Genomic DNA, 26,063 nt, shown 5'->3' on the forward strand with positions numbered 1-26,063 from the left:
TTTTTCTAACATTGCATCACTCTATAATATGTGCAGATTACACAACACTCAGCATTCAAAATGAGTCTTTCAGAGCAGTCTGTGAAGTAATGAACTCTCCTCTAGCAGAGGAAAAGTAAACAGTTCAATTACAGTTGAGATAATAAAAGTCAGATAACAGCCCTCTCCACGACTAAGTTAGTCGGAGAGCTTAATAGCTTTTTTGCATAGAGATAACAACTGGAGTTTCTCAACTCTTCCTGTACTGGAAACAATTAGACTGATGTATCTGATCTTAATGTTTTTTTTCTTAGCTGTACTACACATACAAATCATAATATCATCATTTTTTTTTCGCTTCAGTGTCTCCTTAACATTCCCAATAAAAAAGCTTTTAAAGGGGCTTAGCTATTAACCGTTAAAGTCGGCAGGGGTATTTTTCCCACGGTCAGAAGGAGAATTTACACTGAAACTTTAAAATTGATTTTCTCAAAAACTATAAGGTATTTTTGCAAAAAAAAAAAATGTTCCTCTTATTCCCACTGTTCTTGTTAACATTTTCTGCAAGTTTGGTGTTTCTAGCTTTTAAAGCGGCTTTGCTATTAACTGCTAAAGTCGGCGGGCGTTTAATTTTCCCACGGTCAGAAGGAGTTACTTTAAAATTGATTTTCTCAAAAACTATAAGGTATTTTTGAAAAAAAAATTCCCCTCTTGTAGTCACTGAAAGATCTCAGGTGTTAGACACCTTGAAACATATTTTCCATCACTTTTCTGGGCAGCATAAATGTTTCTAGTTTTCAAAGTTCGCCTCCCCATTGAAGTCTATTGCAGTTCGCGGAAATTCCTGCGAACCGAACCTTCCGCGGCAGGTTCGCGACATCTCTAGCTGTGATCAATACCAAATGGAATAAGGATGACGATTTTAAAGATGCGTCTTCTATTTCGCTGGGGGTGTAGTTAAATAGGCAAAGGAACTGCTCTTTTACTATCTTTTTTGTACAAATTCTGTTGGTGTATGCTATCACTCTGCCCCAATAATCGGCAACAGAAGGGCATAGCCAGATGCAATGTAGTAGGTCCGCTTCCCCGAGCCCGCATTTTGGACAAAAAGGCTTGTAATATACTGGGGGATGCCGGTATTTAATATTGAAGGCAAATTTTGCCTTGTGCATTAGGAGTAGGTGGGAGTAGGTTTTTCACACCTCACTTATAATGTATTTCTGTACTATACTCCAACCTGACATTATTTTATCAGGTATGGTGTCATCTTGAAAAGTGGTGCTCCATGGTTTAAAGATCTGGTTTTTAATTTTCCCGACCCAGATTGATTGTAACTCTCTGTACAACTCTGATAAGGACTTAGTTCCCCCACCTGGTTTCACATAAGAGTCAAAGGGTGTAATTTCTGCCACTGGATTAATTTGCCGATTTAGTGAGTGTGTCAGGGATTTTATCTGCAGATATGGGAATATGTCATTCCCTGATAACCGGTAGGTTTGTTTTAGTTCAGAAAATGTCCTCCAAGTCCCTCTTCTAATGTCTAATAGATGCCCCAGTGTTTTTATGCCCTTCTGATCCCAAGCGGAGAAATTGATTTGTTGTATGCTTGCTGGGAAGGCAGGGTTGCCCCAGATAGGCAAGTACTTTGAGATTCGCATCGGAAGTTTAAACAGTTTCCTGGTTGCTTGCCAGGCCACAATGGTGCCGCGAAAGATCGTATTTATTTGTAATCTCAAAGGAAATTTCTTAATACTTGTATGTAGCAGGCCCACTGGCGACCAGGGTAGGGCCATTTCAGCTTCTAAGAGGTAGTTTGAATGTGTACTGGTCTGGTTTAACCAGTCTCTAGAGTGTCTGATAAGGGCAGCTAAATTATAAGCTCTGATGTTTGGTAAATTGAGCCCCCCCCCCCCCCCCATATTCTTTGGGCATTGTAATTTAGTTAAGGCTATTCGCAGCTTTTTGCCTTTCCATATAAATTAGATAAGGGTCGTTTTTAAGTAAGTAAGTCCCTGTGCCTGATGAGGAGTGGGATTGTCTGCAGGGGATACAGAAGACAGCCCATCGAGACCATTTTAAACAAGGCTGCCCTCCCAGCCAGGCCTATGGGCAAGTTGTGCCATCTCTTTAATTGTTCTATGATGCCTTTAAATAAAGAAGTATAGCTAACTGCGTATAAGTCTGCAGGGTCTCTAGATATTACTATTCCCAGATATTTAAAACTTGCCGTACTAATTGGTATTCGCAACTGCCGCCATTCCTAAAGGTGGGTTTGTTTGGATAGAGGGAAGTGAAAGCATTTATCCCTGTTGACTTTATATCCTATCAATTCTCCCAATTCTTCTATTATCTGGAAGACTTCTGGTACCTGCTGGAGAGGGTTGCGCAAAAATAATAATGCATCGTCCGCAAACAATGCTTGTACATTAATAGTCCCTATTTGAACGCCCCGGAATGCGATGTCTCAGGGTAGTCACCAGGGGTTCTAATGCTAAATTGAAGAGCAGAGGTGACAACGGGCACCCCTGTCTTGTCCCTTTGGTTAGCTGAATTGGTGCAGATATGCAGCCCTGTGTGACTATTCTGGCACTCGGATAAGCGTACATAGCCTGGACTGCGTTCAGGAAGGATCCCGTAATGCCATATCTTTTCAGCACTGCCTGCAGCCAATCCCACTCCACACTGTCAAAGGCTTTTTCCGCATCAAGCACAAGGACAGCTGCATTTTTTATAGGTACGGGGGTATGCCTTTGTCTGTTCTAAAACAGTCAAGATTTTCCTAACTTTGCTTACTGCCGCTCTATTTCGTATAAAGCCTGTTTGATTTGGGTGGACTAATTTTGGCACTACTTGTGCCAGTCTGTCTGACAAGATTTTTGATAGAATCTTCATATCTTGAATCAGTAGAGAAACCGGGCGGTAGGATCCTGGATTCGTGGGGTCTCTACCATCCTTCGGGAGAAGTTTGATATAGGCTAATTGACCAGTACTGGGGTATTGCCCTGTTTTTAGTATATGATTATAAACCCTTGCCAGTGGTTCTGCCACATCCTGTTTCAAGATTTTAAAAAACTCTGCTGGGAGACCATCCGGTCCTGGAGATTTAGCATTGGCTAGTGTTTTTATAGTTTGGACCACCTCTTGCTTAGTTATTGTTGAATTAAGTATATCAGTCTCATTGGCTGACACCTTGGGCAGTCTGATTCGTGCCAGTACAGCGTCCAAGTCACCCCTATTAGTAGCTTCTGATTTATATAATCTTGAGTAATATTTGGCAAAAATAGCATTGACCAGGTTTGGTTTGTGTTCTAAGGTGCCTTTGTCATTCCTCAAAATTATTGGAATTTCCTGTTTCTTGAACTGCTTGGACGCTATACCCGCCACCAGCCTACCCGCCATATCACCATACCTATGGAAAAATAGATCAGTGTGTGCTTTACAAAGGGTTGCTCTCATCGTAAACCATAAGTCTGCTCTCGTTTTATCTCTCATCCAGCATTCCCTTGTTTGGGGGGACGGGTTTGCCATATATAGTTTTTGGGATTTGCTGGCCTGGCCAACCATCTCTGTATATTGCTTGGTAAGCTGTTTTTTCCGGGCAGCAACATAACAAATTATCCGACCTCTAAGCACTGATTTGGCAGTCTCCCAAAATAAAACCGATGTTTTTTTATACTGTATATTGTCAAATTCGTATTCCACCCACCAGCTATGTAGGAGCTGCTCAAATGCCTCATCCCCATAAAGGTTAGTAGGTAATCTCCAAACAAATTCAGAGTTTCTTGGGGCCAGATCATTTAATTCCAGTATTACTGGGGCATGGTCAGAGATGAGTACATCCCCTATCGTACAGGAATTTAGTCTATTAGCTAACTTGTCTGTCGTTAGTATTAGATCAATTCTAGACCATGGGCCTGATTCACAAAGCGGTGCAAATTTTTTTGCGGACTTTTGCGCGCGCAATTTGCCGCGAATCGCGGCAAATTGCACGCGCAAAAGTCCGCGATCGCGCGAATCGCGGCAAATTGCGCGCGAAAAAGTCCGCGAAAAAGTTTGCACCGCTTTGTGAATCAGGCCCCATGTGTTATGTTTCGGGGAAAAAAAAGTATATTCCCTATCAAAAGGGCTAAGATATCTCCAGGTGTCTAATAGGTTGGTTACTTCCAGCAAAGCAGATAATCTAGTGTCTGATTTCCTTGGTGATAACCCAGAGCAGCTCCTATCTAGCCTGTGATCCACCACTGAGTTCATATTCCCACCCAATATCAAAGGTATCTGAGTTATATCATTTATTTGTTTCACCAGAGCGTCCAAAAATTGTTTGTTTTCCCCATTCGGAGCGTACACATTCAGCAGGATCAGCTGTTCAGTGGCTATTTGTATATGCAGTCGTACCCACCTCCCTTCAGCATCATGCTCCAGTTGGAGGCATTGATGCTTGAAGTGCTTACTTATTAAAATCACAGCGCCCACTTTTTTGTTGACTACCAGCATGCCATAGGTCGCACCCACTCAATTCTTTTTTAAATAAGGAATTTGTTCAGCCCCCAAATGTGTTTCTTGCAACATGCAGATGTCCGGGTGCATCTTTTTAAGGTGCGCCAGGACTTTAGTACACTTGTTTGGGGACTGCAATCCCTTGACTGTCCACGTCCTGTTTTCTTCACAAAGGAAACAGCACTGTTGCAAATTACAGAGGCAGAAGAGTCTCAATCTTCTAACTGTAATATTAAAGGGGAACTGAAGAGAGAAGTATACGGAGGCTGTCATGTTTATTTCCTTTTAGACAATACCAGTTGCCTGGCAGCCCTGCTGATCCTCTGCCTCTAATACTATTAGCCATAGCCCCTGAACAAGCATGTAGCAGATCAGGTGTTTCAGTGGTTCAGACTTATAAGTCTGATCTGACAAGACTAGCTGCATGCTTGTTTCTGGTTTTAATCAGATACTACTGCAGAGAAATAGACCAGCAGGGCTGCCAGGCCACTGGTATTGATTAAAAGGAAATAAACAGGACAGCCTCCATATACCTCTCTCTTCAGTTCCCCTTTAAATACTTAACGCAGGAAGAAGTGAAGGCAAGACTAAATAAATTAAAAATAGACAAGGCACCTGGCCCGGATGGCATGCATCCTCGGGTCCTAAGGGAATTAAGTTCAGTTATAGATAAACCCCTTTATCTTATCTTTTGTGACTCTCTTTCAACTGGCAGAGTCCCAGTGGATTGGTGTACAGCCCACGTTTTCCCATTATTTAAGAAGGGCAAAAAATCATCAGATCCAGGAAATTATAGACCTGTAAGCTTAACATCAGTTGTATGCAAACTATTTGAGGGGTTACTAAGAGATACTATACATGACTTCATAGTAGAAAATAATCTAATTTCTCAGCATCAACATGGGTTTACTAAAGACAGGTCCTGTTTGACTAACATGTTCAACTTTTATGAGGTAGTGAATGCTAATATGGATATTGGGAATGCTGTAGATGTGATATACTTGGACTTTGCAGAGGCCTTCGACACTGTTCCCCACAAAAGTCTGGTGCAAAAGTTGAGGATGCAAGGACTGGGGAAGAGTTTGTGTGCATGGATAGGGAACTGGCTAATGGACAGAAAACAAAGAGTTAAATAATCGTACTCAATGCCAAGCAGCTGCAGCTAAAGCTAACAAAATTTTGGGATGCATTAAAAGGGAAATAAAAACTCGAGATGCTAGCATAATACTGCCCCTGTTTAACTCTCTAGTAAGGCCACATCTGGAATATGGAATTCAGTTCTGGGCACCACATTACAAAAAAGATATTGCAGTTTTAGAGCAGGTGCAGAGACGAGCAACAAAATTGATGCGTGGGATGGAAGGTCTCACTTATCGAGAAAGGTTAGATAAACTGGGTTTATTTAGTCTAGAGAAAAGACGCCTTAGAGGGGATCTAATTAACATGTATAAATACATCAGAGGGCAATATAATACCTTGGCGGATGAGCTTTTTGTCCCTAGGCCTTCTCAAAGGACTAGAGGACATGATCTGCGCATGGAGGAAAAACGTTTTAGCCATTTATTTAGGAAAGGGTTCTTTACAGTAAGAGTGATTAAGATGTGGAATGCATTGCCACAGGAAGTCGTTATGGCAAACTCTATACCTGCATTTAAAGGGGGCTTAGATGCTTTCCTTGCGTTGAAAGACATCCATGGCTACAATTACTAGGTAATGCCTAATGATGATCCAGGGATTTTATCTGATTGCCATCTGGAGTCGGGAAGGAATTTTTCCCTTTAGGGGCTAATTGGACCATGCCTTGTAAGGGTTTTTTCGCCTTCCTCTGGATCAACAGGGATATGTGAGGGAGCAGGCTGGTGTTGTACTTTATACTGGTTGAACTCGATGGACGTATGTCTTTTTTCAACCAAAATAACTATGTAACTATGTAACTATGTAACTATGTGGTCAATGGATCGTACTCAAAATGGGAGACTGTTGGCAGTGGGGTCCCACAGGGGTCTGTACTGGGTCCAGTGCTCTTCAATTTATTTATTAATGACCTAGTAGATGCAGTAGTGAGCAATGTTGCTATTTTTGCAGATGATACAAAATTGTGCAGAATCATCAACTCTCAGGAAGATAGTGTCATATTGCAACAGGATCTGGATAGGATGACTATATGGGCACATAAATGGCAGATGAAATTCAATGTTGAAAAATGTAAAGTCATGCATTTTGGTCGTGCCAATGGTCTAGCACCATACAAAATAAATGGGATACAGTTGGGGACATCAAACTTGGAGAAGGACTTAGGAGTACTCATCGACAACAAGTTAAATAATCGTACTCAATGCAAAACCACTGCAGCTAAAGCTAACAAAATTTTGGGATGCATTAAAAGGGAAATAAAAAGCTAGCATAATATTGCCCCTGTTTAACTCTCTAGTAAGGCCACATCTGGAATATGGAATTCAGTTCTGGGCACCACATTACAAAAAAAAATATTGCAGTTTTAGAGCAGGTGCAGAGACGAGCAACAAAATTGATACGTGGGATGTAAGGTCTCGCTTACCAAGAAAGGTTAGATAAACTGGGTTTATTTAGTCTAGAGAAAAGACGCCTTAGAGGAGATCTAATTAACATGTATAAATACATCAGAGGGCAATATAATAGCTTGGCGGATGAGCTTTTTGTCCCTAGGCCTTCTCAAAGGACTAGAGGACAAGATCTGCACATGGAGGAAAAACGTTTTAGCCATTTATTTAGGAAAGGGTTCTTTACAGTAAGAGTGATTAAGATGTGGAATGCATTGTCACAGGAAGTCGTTATGGCAAGCTCTATACCTGCATTTAAAGGGGGCTTAGATGCTTTCCTTGCGTTGAAAGACATCCATGGCTACAATTACTAGGTAATGCCTAATAATGTTGATCCAGGGATTTTATCTGTATGCCATCTGGAGTCAGGAAGGAATTTTTCCCTTTTGGGGCTAATTGGACAATGCCTTGTAAGGGTTTTTTCGCCTTCCTCTGGATCAGCAGGGATATGTGAGGGAGCAGGCTGGAGTTGTACTTTGTACTGGTTGAACTCGATGGACGTATGTCTTTTTTCAACCAAAATAACTATGTAACGTCACTATGCGCTTTATCTATTCTTCCATTGTTCAGTACGACTGATATATACATTATTAGACCTATGTGACGGACGTGAATATGCAGAGATGATCCCTCCCCATTCCCCACCCCTTCTTTTCCCATCCCTAACAAGTGCAGAAAACATGGACATATATGTTTTGCTTATTCGCCATGTACTTCACTTCTTCACTGCACAAGTCTCCACCTCACCCTCCGAGAACCCTCACACATCGGAGGCCTGTTAACCTCTAGAATCTAAAGTCAGTAGAGAAAATTAAGCAAAACCAGCTACCTAACTTTATAAACAGTGGGATTAGAGAGTTACTATTCCAGTGTGAGTGAGAGTCTTCCTGAGACTTTTGCATCGCTTTCAAGTTATTGCGCTATAGAACAGCCTGCATCAAATTTTAGTACCAGTTTCATGGGCGTCCTAAACTACATCAAGCGTCTGCAGCAAAGCGAGGCATATGAAGCCGGTTGCAATCAGTTATGTCAAATCTGATGTTTTTATTTCTACCAGCATCTTTAGAGCAGTCTGTGCAGTCATTCCGCTGCAGACGTTGATCTGGATCGTCTAGACGCTGGGGCTCCCTCCAAGTAGTCCCGGGCTTCCTCTGGGGTGTGGCAAGTGGTCACTGATCCATCTTCCTCTGTGATTCGTAATATCGCAGGGTAGGCCAAGATAAATTTTATGCTGTGGCTGTACAGAGTGTTACATATTTTACCGAATGCTTGCCTTTTCTTAGACAGCTGCCCTGTAGGCCGTCAATAACTTTACTTTGTCCGCAAAGTCGAGGTATCTGGCCATTTGGCTTATCATTGCGCTTACTTTTAGGTGGACCCACTCGGTGAGCACGTTCCACTTTAAGCTCTCCAGGGATGCCCAGCAATTTAGGGATCTCTACTGAGCACAGGGTAGCTAGCTGCGTGGCCGGAATATCTTCTGGGACACCCACTATTCATATAGTGTTCCGGCGGAATCTATTTTTTAGGTCCTCAATTCTATCGTGTGCTGTGGCATTGTCCTGAAGAAGGGAGTCTATAGAACTACGTGAGGTAGTTCGTCCTCACATGTGCTAAGCCGTTTCTCTACTTCTTTGAGTCTCTCCCCCTGCTTGCGCTGTTCTTGTTTCACCTGCTGAAGGGCCTTGGTGAGAGCTGAGTCAATCATGTCACGGATCTCAGGGAATAGCACTTTCCCCACTTCCCGTGCCAGCTCTTTGTAGTTTATACATGTGCTGCCTTGTTCCCCCTGCTCAGACTGCAGGTCATCTCCTGATTCACAATCAGTTGTATTTGCTGTGGATTTTGCCTTCTCTCCCTTCTTTGTGCGCTGCTTGCTGCTTTTCTCTGCTGTGCCGCCCGCCATTTTGGAGCTTGTAGCCGCCGCTCCCTGCAGAGTTTTGCTCGCTGTCCCCTTAAGATATTTATCCATGTGCTCCCTGGAGGTTTCTTGGGGGCTTTATCTAGGAAAGGGCCCGGAGCTGGAGCAGGGCGTAATGTGTAGGGCCCAGCGTGAGAGGGTTAGCCGTCCATGTTGGAGGAAAAGGGGGGTGGTTTAGGTAGCAGAGCGGGGAGGAGTGTACTTTCCCAGGCTCAGGGACAGGAAAGGGCTGAGCGTAGGGTAAGGAGTTAGAAGGGGGTAGGCGGGGTTTAGTTAGGCGGCAAGAAAGGAACCAAGCTGGTGCTGTGTGCTCTTCGTGCGCAGGATGGAGGGTCTCGAGACCTTGGTAGCCAGGATCCGGGAGGAAGCTGTGGCCAGAGGACCCTCATGGGTGCAGGTACAACTTGCCGCCATGGCCCCCAGCATGTCTGCGCAACTGGAGGGAGAGAGGGTAGAGGCTGCGCAGACAAAGAGGAAATCAAGGCTCCTGGAGCGGCTCAGCCCGGACACATGACCGAGAACCCAGCACCGCAACGAGAGTCCCCAAACGGACCCTCCGGCACCCCCTGCCAAGCGTACTAATGCTAGCGCAGGTGGGTCGGCCGGGAGGCGTTCTCAAGGCAGGAGAGGCTCAACTGGCGGTGCGCAGCATGCCTCTCCCTCCCCCGCACCACCGGCGGCAGACGGCGGACCTAAAACGGCGCATAGCCTCCGCTCATCGCAGCGGACCAAGCAAGCCAAACATGTGGACAAGGCAGTAACGGGCGCAGCTTCTTCCCAGGGCACGGCGGCGGCCCATACGCAGCAGCAGAGACAGTCCAAGTCGGGCAGGAGTACTAAGAAGGGGAGTGCCATAGCATCTACCCGGAGCAGCAGCCAGAGAGGTGGGCGCAGCCGCGACCAGCGCAGCCAGGACCAAGGTGGGCAGCCCAGCCCCCAGGATCGGGACACCGTGCAGCAGTCGGATGGGGATTCGTCGCCCGGTAAAGAGACAGATGTCGGCATGGGATCCGGAGTGACGACTAACCAGGACGTCCATCCGGCACAGCCAGGTGAGGCCAACAATGCCAATCCATTTAACAATTTGTTGTTTGGGGAATTCAGGGGGGGGGGGGGGTGGCGGGGATAACATCTCAGGTCCCCTCAGCGTTGGATATTTTGTGGGCAGGTTTGAGGGCAATGTCGAGTTTACCAGTCCCGCCAGTGGGGGCTTGGTCTGCTCCTTTACAGGTAGCTATTTTGCCTACGGCTCCCCCGATTGCATCTGCCTCTCTGGGTGCGGCCCCGCCAGGTACCGTTACTATCTCTGAGCCAGTTGCACCCTCTGACGCGGGATTGTCGGGGCAGCCGGGAGTGGAGGTACAGGTACCTAGTAATCAAAGTGATGGGGTGACTGGGGGAAGGGATGCCAATTTGGTTTGCCTCTCAGATGTTTCTCACAGAGAGCTGTACGTTTGTTTTATGGGTAAGTTGGGGTTGCACTTAAAACAAGAAGTAAAGGAGCGTATTTGGAAAGGGGAATATGTCAAAATATTTTCCCTATTGCCTTTGGAAAAATTAAACTTAGATAAAGGCAAGCCAGATGAAAAAAAGAGGGAGGAGGAGCGGAGGTACAGGCTTATCCCAATAACGTTTCAAAATTGGTTTCAGGCGTTCAGTATATTGGCGAGTATAGTGGGAGAGCGATAGCCAGAGTGCTGTTCGGCGTTGTTTGGGCACATGGACGCAAGTGGGGATGCGTATCGATCTTACGGCGGGAACGCTTGGCTCAGATATGATGAGCAATTTAGGCAAAATAAGGCGGTTCACCCGGCTCTACGGTGGGATCATAAGGACATCAACTAGGGGAACGCAGCCCTTTCATGGCAGGCCAGCAGTTCCAGTTCAGTAGGACAGCTGGCCAGAAAGGGAAAAGGAGTGTGCTGGCAATTCAACTACGGGTCCTGTCGTTTTTGGCAGTTGTGTCGTTTCAAGCACGAATGTTCAACCTGCGGTAGTACACATCCAGCTTCCAAGTGTTATAGGCAGAGAAAGGGTAAGCCAGCAGAGCCTACACACAAGAGGGATGACGCCAGTGAGAGTGGGAGAGATGGAGCAGTTCCTCGGTAGGTATCCGCAGAGCGAAGTGGCCGATTTTTTGAAAGCAGGTTTTCAGGGGGGCTTTGTTATTCCCAGCAGTTGTGCGTTATCTTCAGACGGGTTAGTTAGGAATTTTAAGTCGGCCCACAATTTTCCCGAAGTTGTGTCTCAAAAACTGAACAAGGAATTGGCAGCGGGCCGTATTGCCGGCCCATTCTCATATCGGCCATTGGACAACCTGGTGGTGTCGCCACTAGGTGTTGTTCCAAAGAAGGAACCAGGTTCCTTCAGGCTCATTCACCATCTGTTTTTTCCGAGGGGATCAACGGTTAATGATGGCCTCTCTGAACAGGGTACATCAGTGGTATATACTTCATTCGATGTGGCTCTGAGAAGGGTGAAGCGTCTGGGTGTAGGCACACGGTTGGCTAAAACAGACATTGAGGCAGCCTTTCGGCTGCTTCCAGTACATCCCGATACCTTTCACTTACTTGGATGTTAATGGGAGGGCAAATACTTCATAGACCGATGTTTGCCAATGGAATGCGCAATTTCTTGTTCATATTTTGAGAAGTTCAGTGGTTTCCTGGAATGGGTGGTTAGGGAGGTGTCGGGTGTACAATCAATTATTCATTATTTGGATGATTTTTTGTTCATGGGAGCAGCAGATTCGAGGGATTGTGCTTACGCCCTCGCCACCACGAGGCACGTGCGCAAGCGATTTGGTGTACCTTTAGCGGAGGACAAAACGGAGGGCCCAGTGACGACTTTGAAATTTCTTGGCATCACTGTTGACACGGTGGCTATGGAATGTCGGTTGCCTCAAGACAAGGTGGAGGATTTGGTGGGCGCAATTAAGGCAGCGTTGAAAGCCAAAAAAATTACGTTACGGGAGTTACAATCGTTGCTCCGGAAATTAAATTCACGCCTGAAGGATTATGCCCATGGGGCGTATATTTTGCAGGAGGTTGTCATTGGCGACAGCGGGAAAGTCCTCACCACACCATCGCATTCGTTTGTCAGCAGAAATAAAGGGTGACCTTCAGGTGTGGGCCAGATTTTTGGAGGAGTTTAACCGGAAACCCCTGAGGATTCAACAGATGGTGAGTAGTAATGATTTACAGCTGTTCACGGATGCGTCGGGTTTGATCGGTTTTGGCGCTTTCCTGGCAGGAAGCTGGTGCGCATCTGCCTGGGAGGAGTCGTGGGTGGTCACAGGCTTTACATCTAACTTGGTACTGTTGGAATTGCTTCCGATTGTGGTCGCATTTCGGTTATGGGGGCAGAGATTGGCCAACAGAACCATCAGGATCAACTGTGACAATATGGGAGTGGTGATGGCAATGAATAACTTTTCGGCATCATCCCCACCAGTTATTAGTCTAATGAGGCAGTTAGTGCTGGATTGTTTACGTTTAAATGTGCATATTATTGCTGTGCATTTGCCTGGGGTTGACAATCTTATCGCTGATGCCCTCTCTCGATTCCAGTGTGCCAGGTTCCGAGCGGCTGCTCCTTCGGCGGACGAGAATGGGGCGGACTGCCCATCGTCAGTGTGGAAAATTCCTTTTGGTCAGTCTCTGATTTGATCAAGCAATCACTGTCGGCATCGTCATGGGCAGCGTACACGTGTGTATGGAGCACGTGGGCCGCTTTGATGATCCAAGTGGCCGGCTGTCGCTCGCATGATGACAGGCTTTGTTTGCTGCTATATTTCATGGGAAAATGTTTTTCAGAAGGTGTTTCTGCATCGGCTATGTCCAAAAAACTTTCTGCATTAGCTTTTTGGTTTAAGATTCGGGGCTTGCAGGGTGCTACAAAGGACTTTAGAGTCCGGCAGGCATTGAAGGGTTTTAGGGCGGGGATGGTGTTCAGGGATTAACGGCGTCCGGTGTCTTTTGAGCTGTTAGCTGTTGTAAAATTAGTGCGGATGTTAGAGGGGGTATGTTTGTTAGAGTATGAGGTAAGTTTGTTCAAGACAGGGTTCATTTTGGCCTTCTTTGGGGCATTTAGAATTGGGGAGCTGGTTAGTAGTAGCAAGTCAAGGGTGGGAGGCATCCTCGCCACGGACGTTAATGTATGTAGCGATTCAGTCGTTATTCGGCTGCGGCACTCTAAAACAGATCAAACAGGGAAGGGGAGGTCCATCTCTCTTTTTCGGACGGATGGTCAGCTTTGCCCTTGCAGAGCAGTGAAAGCTTTTGGGGCCGTAAGGCCTTTGGTGGCTTCTCAATTTTTGGTTCACAGAGATGGCACCTCCTTATCCAGATTTCAGTTCGTCTCCATCTTTAGGAAGTGTTTGAGCCGTCTCGGGCTTCCAGTGGACGAGTTTGCCTCCCACTCATTTAGAATAGGTGCTGCCACCGAGGCTTCAAAGAGGGGACTTAGTGAAAGTATTATACAAAGAATAGGGCGGTGGGAATCCTCTCGTTAGGCCACATTTAGTTTGTTAGAATCCTTTGTATGCTATGGAGGCCCATGCTGTTAGAATTTTGTTGTTTGTATGTTGCAGGTTCACAGATCTTGGTGTGGATCTTCGGACACTCCTATGTCCACAGGGGAGCATAGAGAGCCGATGTGAGGCCGGAAGGTCGGCAGCTCGGCTTCCCAAGGGAGCAGGTTTGTATTCGTAGGCTCGGTTTCCCAGGCATGGTGTGGTCAAGAGTCATGCCGCAGTTGCACAGATTTTCAAGGTTGGATAGGGCCCGGATATTTTAGTGCTCCATGTTGGGGGGAATGACTTAGCTTCCAGATCCACACGGGCGATCGTGAAAGACATTAAGTTCAATTTTATGTGGATCAAATCGTTGTTTCCAGACACGATCATAGTTTGGTCGGATGTAGTGGCCAGGGTGTCGTGGAGGTTGACTAGATCTGTCATAAAAATTAACAGGGCTAGGGTGAAGCTAAAATATTATGGGAGAGCACCTCTGCCTCGAAGCGAACAGCAGCTGCACTAGAATCTTTATAAATCGTGAGTTAGTGAGTAGGGGGCGGGGTAAAAGTTGAGGGAGTGGAGTCCAGGATTGTCCCTCCCAAATTGGGCCAATTAGGATCGATGCTAACAATTATATATTACAATGAAATTCAGTTTAAAATAGGACCCTCACTTTTCTGCAATGATGTATTCTTCCTCCACTGGTGAGCACTGCACTCCAGCTACCAACACATTGTGAGCTATTTCAGAGAAGTCTAGACCTAGGTTCACTCCACGAATTGTCACTTGGGTGCCTCCTTCAGGTGGTCCAGACAGAGTGAGAATCTAAAAAAAAAAAAAATGTACCAATTGTATGTTGCATAAATTGTTAAATACATGTCATAACAAAACTGAATTGATATTAATTCAATTAACAATCACAGGACTGAAGAAGATGAATATCACCTAAGCATGCAGTTCAATGAAAAAACAGACCATTATTTAAAACTAGCTGGTCGCCCGGCATTGCCCGGGTATGTAATTGGCTAGTGTTAGCTCTGCCCACTTTTTCTAATCCTAACATACAATTACTCAATGATGACCTAGTTTGTGAGCTTTGCAGTCTTTGGCATCAATAATTGGCATTGAAATTAAATAAATCTAATTGGCTGTGGCTCCACCCACTTTTCTGAATATTAATCCCAGTCACCCACTGTGCAAAGTTTAAGAACCCTGCCATTGACAGACAGTGTAAGAATGGCTGCAGTTTAAATTCTGGCAGTGAAATTTGTATTTTTCTCCACCCACTGATGTCCTAATGTTTCCCGGGTATGTATTTGGCTGCTGTTGGCTGTGGCCACTTTTTCTAACCCTAACACACAATTGTCAATAGTCAATGACCAAGTTTGTGAGATATGTGGTCTTTGGCATGAATAATTTTCATTGTAATGAAACACATCTGATTCACTGTTGGTGGCCCCACCCCTTTTCTAAATATTTAACCCCAGTCACCCAATGATCAACTGTACCAGGTTTGAGGCTTGTGCCATTAACAGTGCAAAAATGGCAGCAATTAAATATTTGCCTTGAAAATCAATAGGTGAATTGTGATTGGTTTTTGTAGGCTCCACCCACTTTTCTGAATATTAATCCCAGTCACCCAGTGACCAACTGTGCAAAGTTTTAGAACCCTACAATTAATAGTGTAAGAATGGCTGCAGTTTACATTTTCCCAGTGAAATTTGTGTTTGTCTCCGCCCACTGATGACTTGGCATTGCCCAGGTATGTATTTGGCTGGTGTTGGCTCTGCCCACTTTTTCTAACCCTAACACAAAATTACTTAATGACCAAGTTTGTGAGCTTTGCGGTCTTTGGCATCAATAATTTGCATTGAAATAAAATAAATCTGATTGGCTGTGGCTCCACCCCTTTTCTAAATTTGAACCCCTATGGCCAACTGTACCAGGTACAGGTGATTAACAGTGCAAGAGGCTTGTGCCATTAACAGTGCAAGAATGGCATCAATTAAATATTCCCCTTAAAGATTAATAGGTGGATTTTGATTGGCTTTTGTAGGCTCCACCCACTTTTCAGAATATTAATCTCAGTCACCCAGTGACCAACTGTGCAAAGTTTGAGAACCCTACCATTAATAGTGTAAGAATTGCTGTAGTTTACATTTTCCCAGTGAAATTTGTATTTGTCTCCGCCTACTGATGACTCAGCATTGCCTGATTATGTATTTGGCTGGTGTTGGCTGCGCCCACTTTTCCTAACCCTAACACACAATTACTCACTTACTCAATGACCAAGTTTGTGAGCTTTGCGGTCTTTGGCATCAATAACCTGCATTAAAATGAAACAAATCAGATTGGCTGTTTGGGGCTCCACCCCCTTATATAAATTTAAACCCCAGTCACGCAATGATCAACTGTACCAGGTTTGAGGCTTGTGCCATTAACAGTGCAAGAATGGCAGCAATGAAATATTCCCCTGAAAAATCAATAGGTAATTTTTGATTGTTTTTTGTAGGCTCCACCCACTTTTCTGAATATTAATCCCAGTCACCTAGTAAACAACTGTGCAAAGTTTGAGAACCCTACCATTAACAGTGTAAGAATGGCTGCCGTTTTACATTTTCCCAGTAAAATTTGTATTTGTCTCCGCCCACTTATGACCCTGCGTTGCCCGCTTATGTATTTGGCTGGTGTTGGCTGTGCCCACTTTCCTAACCCAAAAGGTGGCCACACACGATACAATAAAATGATCCGATTTTACGTTAATTCGATAAAAACGATCGGATCTCCCGAAAAAAATCGAAAGCTTTTTTTTCATTCGACTGAAAAATCCGATCGGATTTCTCGTTTTCTTCGATTTTAATCGATCCAGAATGCCAGATATTTTTCTTCAATCTTTCTAAAGATTGTATGGTGTGTGTTGGATTGTCCATTTATTAATACACATACCCTAGCAATTTTCTCAGAGTTTCCAATTATTTTTATCATAATTGGGGAAAAATTGAACATACATGTGTGGTACATTGGTCATAATTTTTAAAATGTTACAATCAGTTAGAAAAATGTATTGCAATTCTTAAATTGAACAGATATTTAAAAAATTGTATGGTGTGTGGCCACCTTTACACACAATTAATCAATTACTCAATTACCAAGTTTGTGAGCTTTGCAGTGTTTGGCAACAATAATTTGCATTGGAATGAAACAAATCTGATTGGCTATTTGTGGCTCCACCCCCTTTCTGAAATTGAACCCCATTCACCCAATGATCAACAATACCAGGTTTGAGGCTTGTGCCATTAACAGTGCAAGAATGGCAGAAATGTAAATATTCCCCTTGAAAATCAATAGGTGAATTTTGATTGGCTTTTATAGGCTCCAACCACTTTTCTGAATAATAATCCTAGTCACCCAACGACCAACTGTGCAAAGTTTGAGAACCCTGCTATTAACAGTGTAAGAAAAACAAAAGTTTGCTTTCTTAAAACAGAAATAATTTGCGATAATTCAGGTTGGAGTGAGCTTGAGGTGTCTCCCAGTGCATCATTGCTGAATATATACAAATTAACCATTGTTACCCTTAAAAGCTAAACACACCTCCAGAACCGCTTGAATGCAATGATGTGTCAGTTTGTTAATTTGTACAGAGCCATAATAATCCAACATGCATACAGACTGTTTTGGATTGTTTGATCCTCATCAGTGCATGGCATGGATTAATTTGGCTCTATGCAGTAGGGCTTGTAACACCGAGAGGTACAGACTAACCAGCAAGCTCATGGTGACCCAGAACTCATTGGAGTGTGTAAGGGACTACAATGGTCCTAAAAGCCCCCTTACTAAGATGTTAAGAAAAACAAAAGTTTGCTTTCTTAAAACAGAAAGAATTTGTGATAATTCAGGTTGGAGTGAGCTTGAGATGTCTCCCAGTGCATCACTGCTGAATATATGCAAATTAACCATTGTACCCTTAGAAGCTAAACACACCCCCTGTGTAACAGTGTAAGAATGGCTGCAGTTTACATTTTCCAGTGAAATTTGTATTTGTCTCCACCCCATTTTTGGTTATGGCAATAAAAAGTATCCTATACTTTATTCCAGGTAATGTACTATGTGTGTGCCAAATTTCATTCAAATCCGTTCAGCCGTTTTTGCGTGATCGAGTAACAAACATCCAAACATCCGAACTTTCCCATTTATTATATTAGTAGGATTATTGATTTATAAAGCGCCAACATATTCCGTGGCGATGTACAAAGTAAGAAACAAACATGGGGTACATAATACAGACAATGATGCACACTAATATACAAGATACATAATTAGTGACAAAATACAAAAAATGATACAGCATACAGAATACAGAATACAGAAGTGGTAATGACAGTGATAAAAATAACATGATGAATAAAATGTATAATGATTTCCAAGACAAAAAGGGGAGAGAGCCCTGCCCTTGCGAGCTTACAATCTAAAGGGAATGGGGGAAAACAAGAGGAGGGGTAGTATAAGATAACATATATAAAAGCAGTGTGTTTTAGGATACCTAGTAGGAGTACAATTTTGGTCTTAGGACAAAGAGAAGTGGCTTAGGGTAGCGCATATGGTTGTCGGAACAAATTAGTTTTTAGAGAGCTTTTAAAAGTAACAAAGGTTGGCGAGTGACGGATGTGTTGTGGGAGGGGATTCCAGAGAAGGGGTGAAGCGCATGCAAAATTTTGTAAGCATGAATGTGAGGAGGTGATTCTAGAGGAGGACAACAGAAGATCGTGTGCAGATCTGAGATTGCGATTGGGTTTGTATCTGGAAATTAGTGAGGATATGTACGGGGGAGAGAGATTGTGGAGAGCTTTGTAGATTAGGGTTAGGAGTTTGAACTGGATCCTCTGGTTAATTGGCAGCCAGTGAAGAGCTTGACAGAGAGGGTCAGCAGAGGAAGATCGAGAACAAGGATGAATGAGACGAGCAGCTGAGTTCATACCGACTGGAGCGGGGCCAGTTTGTTAGAAGGTAGTCCACAAAGTAGTACGTTGCAGTAGTCCAGACGAGAAATTATAAGAGCATGTATTAACATTTTGGTTGTGTCTTGGGCGAGAAAGGGACGGATGCGAGATATATTTTTGAGTTGGAGATGGCAGGAGCTGGTTATGGAGTTAAGATGAGGAATAAAAGAGAGAGAAGAGTCGAATATTACCCCCAAGCACCGTGCTATTCAACCTCATCCTGAGTGCTGGCTCCTTTCCTCAGACCTGGAGTGAAGGCCTCATAACACCCATCTACAAGAATGGGGACAGATATGATCCAGCAAACTACAGAGGAATCTGTGTCAGCAGCACACTGAGGAAACTGTTTAACAGCATCATCAATAAAAGGATCCTCTCCTTCCTCACACAGCAGGACATACTCAGCAAAAGCCAAGCCGGGTTCATGCCAAACCACAACACAACCGACCACATCTACACACTGCACAGCCTCGTCAAGTCCCATGTCCACAGCTCATGTGGCAAAATACACGCTTGCTTTGTTAATTTTAAGAAGGCGTTTGACTTGGTGTGACACCCAGGCCTTTTCCTAAAACTCCTAGAGAGTGGAATAGGAGGAAAAACCTATGATGTCATCAAGGGTTCATATACTGGGAATCAATGCAGTGTGAAAGTGGATGGGAAGAGAAGTGCGTTGTTCAAGCAGGGTCGAGGAGTCAGGCAGGGCTGCAGTCTGAGCCCAACGCTCTTCAACATATACATTAACCAACTGGCTGTAGCCCTGGAATCCTCCCCAGCTCCAGGCCTTCTTCTGCATGACCGTGAGGTGAAGTTCCTGTTGTATGCAGATGACCTTGTGCTGCTCTCCCCAACAGAGAAAGGGCTACAGTATAGCTTGGCAGTATTGGAGAGTTTCTGTACCACATGGGCACTGCCCATCAACCCAAAGAAGACGAAAGTGATGGTGTTCCAGAGGAAGAATGGAAATAAAACCCCCCACCTCCTCATTTATATTAAATGGCTCCCCACTGGTGTCCACCAACAGCTACACCTACCTGGGGCTGGAGATCAACCAATCAGGAAGCTTTAAACCAGCAGTACAGGTCCTGAAAGAAAAAGCCTGCAGAACATTCTATGTCATCAGAAGACAGCTTTACCACCTAAAACCTCCAGTGAGAGTGCGGGTAAAGATATTCGACAGCATCATCACCCCAATCCTGCTCTATAGCAGTGAGGTATGGGGCCCAGTCACCTACCCTGACCAATCAAAATGGGACTCCAGCCCAACAGAAATCTTCCATCTAGAGTTCTGCAAGTATCTCCTCCAAGTCCATTGAAGCACTTCAAACTCAGCTTGCCGGGCAGAGCTAGGCAGGTTCCCACTATGGCTTACTATCCAGCAGAGGGCACTTTCATACTGGGTGCATATACAGAGCAGCAACCCCAGCACTTAATACCATAAAGCCTCACTGAGCCAGGGGGGCGAGGCCATACCACGCGATCTCAAGCAAAGAATCAGCAGCCAAGGCCACCAACACAGGCTGACAAAAGCCCAAATAAAACGGACTATAGAAAGCTGCAAGGAACGATACATAGAGGAATGGAGAAATGAAAAAAAGAATTCCAAGAAACTCACTGTCTACCAATCACTACAGAGGGAGTACACAATGGCTCCATATCTGGAGAGGCTACACCACCACAAAGACAGACAGACCCTGAGCCTGTACCGTTTGAGCGCCCACAGCCTGGAGGTAGAGAAAGGGCAGCACAGACAGACATGGAAGCCCCGGGAGGAGAGACTGTGCAGACAATGCGTCCAGGAGGTCTTGGAGGATGAGGCTCACTTCCTGCTACACTGCAGCAAATACGCACCTGTGAGGACCGCCCACTTCCAGAGACTCTCCGCCTGCATCCAGGATTTTACCTCCACAGATGAGGAGAGGAAACTCTACATCCTACTGGGGGAGGAGGAAACAACCGTGCAAATAGCTGCCCGATATGGAGAAGAAAAGAGGGGCGCTCTGAGCCTTCGAGTAACAATAGTTTGACACACTTCTAGGACAGGTCTCACCTAGTTCCAGTTTGGCCAGCACAGCGTACTAGGCCACGATCAGCGTTTGTCCCTCTCTGCCGAGCCGGGGACTGGGCTCTCCAGGTCGGATGGGGCGGATGTGGCATCACTCTCCCGCGCACTTCCTGGAGGTAACTATGGATACGAGGACGCACGCTCGCTTCACAGTGATACTGCGAGCGGCGTCTATGTGTGAAGAGTTACGGTGGTCTAGTGTAGAGGAAGCCACCGGAGGGCAATTGGGGCTAAAATAGTTTTATTTAAAACAGACAACGCGTTTCACGGAGGATCAACCTCCGCTTTTTCAAGTCTCATATATTTAACAGAATAGTTTCATTTTATACATAGGCCTCATGAGGGGTCAGCCAATCAGTTCTGTGTGGGGCGGGGACTGGAACCCTAATGTCCATAATAGTGGGGAAGAACCTAATCCTCCTAATAGAGGGTCTAGGGAGGTAAAGTATTGCAGTATACATCCTAGGGGGATACATTGAACACATTTTGTATTACATTAAATTCGACGTACTACTCCTGTATAAATGGATTGGGGGATGAGGTTACTACTCTCAAAGAACGTAGGGGGGCCTTCCATGCTCTCACACAAGACCCACTGGCTGTAACAGCACATTAAATCTTTTAAAGGAATATACATATATATAAAAATATATGTAAAGAATAACAAAAGAGTTCCTGCAGATGGGGTGGGGTAGACATGGAGGTGGTGGGCACTATTAGACCTACGGATTCCCTGACAGCCTCACCTGACAATCTAATGGAATCGATCCTTATGAAACCCATTACTACCAATTTAAAGGGAAAATCAAAGTTCAACCCTACACAGTATAAAGGACCCCAAGTTGAGACGTTTTGTCAACTAGTGACCAACGATTTACTTAAACTCCCCAATAAACCCATACGCCAGCAGAATCTTACCTTGAAAGAAAAAAGAGCACTCAAATTACTTAAGGACAATGATACCATTGTGATTAGAGAAACCGACAAGGGGGGTGGGGTGGTTATTCAGGATAGGGAGACATATACACAAGAAGCCCTTCGACTCTTGGGGGACACACAATATTACAAAAAACTTGTGAGTGATCCTACTGAGCATTTTTTGAGGCAGTACCGAGACCTTATTGGCCAGGCCCTATCTAATGGTGTCCTAAAAATGGAAGAATATAATTATCTAAACATTGAAGCACCCAAAATTCCTTTCTTCTATCATTTGCCGAAAGTGCATAAGTGCTCCAAAAATCCCCCTGGTAGACCTATTATCGCGGGGATAGATTCGATCACAAGTGGCCTCTCTCACTATATAGACCTACATCTCCAGAAGTTTGTCTGTCAGCTCCCCGCTTATTTGAAAGACACGACACATACATTACAGGTAATAAAAGAGATCAAATGGTCCACCTCTACATACAGATGGGCTACATTTGATGTAAATGCCTTATATACAAATATACCCCACGATTTGGGAGTTAAAGCCATTGATCACTATCTAGAGGGGGATCCTTTGATGCCAGATGTTCAAAAACAATTTATATTGGACTCTATAGAGTTCATATTGAAAACCAACTATTTCACCTTTTTGGATTCCTTTTACCTACAGGTACGGGGAACGGCGATGGGGACGAGGTTCGCTCCGGCCTTCGCCAACCTATACATGGGCTGGCTGGAGGAACAAATTGTCTGGTCACCTGACAATCCCTATCGCGAGAGCCTCGTACTCCATCGCTGTTTTATTGATGACATAATATGTGCGTGGGAGGGTACCACAGAGGAGCTGTGTAGTTATAGGGACTATCTCAACGGGAATAAATTGGGTCTAACTTTTACCATGGAGACAGAAGACCTGCAGGTACATTTCTTGGATCTAGATATCAAAGTCGATCCTGGAAATGCCAGTATTAGCACTACGAATTACTTTAAGCCTACAGACCGAAATGGCTATCTTGACTATCATAGTGCACACTTCAAACCTTGGTTAAAAAATGTACCATTTGGCCAATTCAAACGGCTGCGTCGAAATTGCACTAACAAGGAGGATTACATAAAACAATCTGAAATATTGAGAACAAGATTCCAGGAGAAACATTATCCTGCCTCTTTGATAGAATCAGCCTTTGAGAGAGCTTCCACTCTCTCACAACAAGACTGTCTATTGCCCAAGGAATTGGTCAGAAGTGACAAAAACTCCATCAATAAACGCATGCATGCCTAAAGTTGTAAATTTCTCGGGACAGGCCAAAGAGTGTAAAAATATTTTCAATAAATACTGGCCAGTCCTGTTGAGTGATCCCATCCTAAAACAGGCCCTTCCGTCCGTACCTCAGGTAGTTTTTAGGAGGAGTAAGAATATTAGGGGACATATAGCCCCTAGTAGACTGAGCTCCAGGAATCCATCCAGTAGACCTGACATGCAGGTCTTGACCCAGATGAAACCTTGCAGGTCTAAGCGCTGTCTTTGTTGTAAAACGATTGGAAGGGGTACAACGACCTTTAGGACAGGTACCTCTGTAGAGTATAGTATAAAGAGCCACCTTACACGCCAGAGTACACATGTTATATATGTGCTCAGCTGCCCATGCAACCTTTTTTATGTAGGCCGAACTACCCAAGAGTTCCATATTAGACTTAATAAACACAGATCTAATATTATAAAAGGGGAACCCAAACATGGGGTATCGAACCACTTTAAAGGGGAACTGAAGAGAGAGGTATATGGAGGCTGTCATGTTTATTTCCTTTTAGACAATACCAGTTGCCTGGCAGCCCTGCTGATCCTCTGCCTCTAATACTATTAGCCATAGCCCCTGAACAAGCATGCAGCAGATCAGGTGTTTCAGTGGTTCAGACTTATAAGTCTGATCTGACAAGACTAGCTGCATGCTTGTTTCTGGTTTTAATCAGATACTACTGCAGAGAAATAGACCAGCAGGGCTGCCAGGCAACTGGTATTGATTAAAAGGAAATAAACATGACAGCCTCCATATACCTCTCTCTTCAGTTCCCCTTTAATGCAGTTCATAATAGAGACTTCAATATGCTAAAGGGCACTATTTTAGAACAAGTTTGTCACCTAAACAAATATGAGCGATATAGGGTCCTATGCAGACGGGAGTCCTTTTGGATTCTAAAGCTGGGTACCCTTGAACCTGGTGGTCTAAACAAATGCTTAGAAGAAATGGGCCACCTCCAGCCTATAGTGCATTGATCCTTATGTACTAATTCTAAAACCCTTATCCCTTGATCTTGCTGTCCCTCTCTCTCCCCCCTTGGTTTGTCGTGCGTTCCAACCATGGCACTCAGGGCTGGGATTAGGTGGACGTACATTCGTGCCGCGTGGGTAGGGGTAGAGCCATATGAAGTGTTTGGGTATGACTGTAACGGAGTAACTTATAGTTAGAAATACGCGTGTTTTTTATATATATGTATATTCCTTTAAAAGATTTAATGTGCTGTTACAGCCAGTGGGTCTTGTGTGAGAGCATGGAAGGCCCCCCTACGTTCTTTGAGAGTAGTAACCTCATCCCCCAATCCATTTATACAGGAGTAGTACGTCGAATTTAATGTAATACAAAATGTGTTCAATGTATCCCCCTAGGATGTATACTGCAATACTTTACCTCCCTAGACCCTCTATTAGGAGGATTAGGTTCTTCCCCACTATTATGGACATTAGGGTTCCAGTCCCCACCCCACACAGAACTGATTGGCTGACCCCTCATGAGGCCTATGTATAAAATGAAACTATTCTGTTAAATATATGAGACTTGAAAAAGCGGAGGTTGATCCTCCGTGAAACGCGTTGTCTGTTTTAAATAAAACTATTTTAGCCCCAATTGCCCTCCGGTGGCTTCCTCTACACTAGACCACCGTAACTCTTCACACATAGACGCCGCTCGCAGTATCACTGTGAAGCGAGCGTGCATCCTCGTATCCATAGTTACCTCCAGGAAGTGCGCGGGAGAGTGACGCCACATCCGCCCCATCCGACCTGGAGAGCCCAGTCCCCGGCTCGGCAGAGAGGGACAAACGCTGATCGTGGCCTAGTACGCTGTGCTGGCCAAACTGGAACTAGGTGAGACCTGTTCTAGAAGTGTGTCAAACTATTGTTACTCGAAGGCTCAGAGTGCCCCTCTTTTCTTCTCCATATCGTTATAGTGGCATTCGGGAGCAGCCTAAGCCGAGAGTGGGTGGCCTGATCGCACCTGAAGTTTTCCACTGCCTCAATCTTTTCTTCTGAATAGCTGCCCGATATGTCACAGCCTGCCACCAACTGAGAGGACCATGATACCCCATGGACTGTATTCCCCCAATACCCCCCTACGGACTGTATATCCCAGTCCCCCATTCTGTCCCTTAAATCCTCCACACACCTATGGACTATATACCCCAACCCCCTATATCCTTCCCTTATTCCCACAATCCCCCCTCCCCATGTTAATGTTTTGTTTTGCTTTGGCAATGCTAAATATGTTTGGTCCTGCCAATAAAGCTTTTTTGGATTTGGATTTGGAAGAAGGAGGAGGGAGGAGGAGGGAAGAGGAGGATAAAGAAGGAGGAGGGAGGAGGAAGGAGGAGGATGGAGGAGGAGGAAGGAGTAAGGAGGAGGAAAGAGGAGGAGGAGGAAGGGGAGGAGGGAGGAGGAGGAGGGAGGAGGAGGAAGAAGAAGAGGGAGGAGGACGAGGAGGAGGGAGGAGGAAGAAAGAGGAAGAAGGGGGAGAAGGAGGAGGAGGGAGGAGGAGGAGGGAGGAGGAAGGAGGAGGAAGAAGGAGGAGGAGGGGGGAGGAGGAGGAGGATCCTCTCCTTCCTCACACAGCAGGACGTACTCAGCAAAAGCCAAGCCGGGTTCATGCCAAACCACCGCACAACCGACCACATCTACACACTGCACAGCCTCATCAAGACTCATGTCCACAGCTCACGTGGCAAAATACACGCTTGCTTTGTTGATTTTAAGAAGGCGTTTGACTCAGTGTGGTACCCAGGCCTTTTCCTAAAACTCCTAGAGAGTGGAATAGGAGGAAAAACCTATGATGTCATCAAGAGTTCATATACTGGGAACCAATGCAGTGTGAAAGTAGATGGGAAGAGAAGTGCGTTCTTCAAGCAGGGTCGAGGAGTCAGGCAGGGCTGCAGTCTGAGCCCAACGCTTTTTAACATATACATTAACCAACTGGCTGTAGCCCTGGAATCCTCCCCAACTCCAGGTCTCCTCCTGCATGACTGTAAGGTGAAGTTCCTGCTGTATGCAGATGACCTTGTGCTGCTCTCCCCAACAGAGAAAGGACTACAGGACAGCCTGTCAGTATTGGAGACTTTCTGTACCACATGGGCACTGCCCATCAACCCAAAGAAGACAAAAGTGATGGTGTTCCAGAGGAAGAATGGAAATAAAACCCCCACCTCCTCATTTATATTAAATGGCTCCCCACTGGTGTCCACTAACAGCTACACCTACCTGGGGCTGGAGATCAACCAATCAGGAAGCTTTAAACCAGCAGTACAGGCCCTG

The 26,063-nt window shown here is 44.9% G+C and overlaps 1 protein-coding gene across 14 annotated transcripts in view; it reads right to left on the minus strand.

Annotated features, from left to right (window-relative positions):
- PLXNA2 (plexin A2) overlaps positions 1 to 26,063 on the minus strand; it is a 3,799,727-nt gene that overhangs the window by 2,371,606 nt on the left and 1,402,058 nt on the right. For all 14 annotated transcript variants that reach the window (XM_068269767.1, XM_068269773.1, XM_068269774.1 and 11 more), the window contains one exon: positions 14,166 to 14,317. In XM_068269767.1, the coding sequence (XP_068125868.1) occupies positions 14,166 to 14,317 (152 nt within the window). The remainder of the gene's footprint in view (positions 1 to 14,165; positions 14,318 to 26,063) is intronic.

This window comes from Hyperolius riggenbachi, chromosome 2 (assembly GCF_040937935.1).
Source record: "Hyperolius riggenbachi isolate aHypRig1 chromosome 2, aHypRig1.pri, whole genome shotgun sequence".
In the NCBI taxonomy this organism is placed as follows: domain Eukaryota; kingdom Metazoa; phylum Chordata; class Amphibia; order Anura; family Hyperoliidae; genus Hyperolius; species Hyperolius riggenbachi.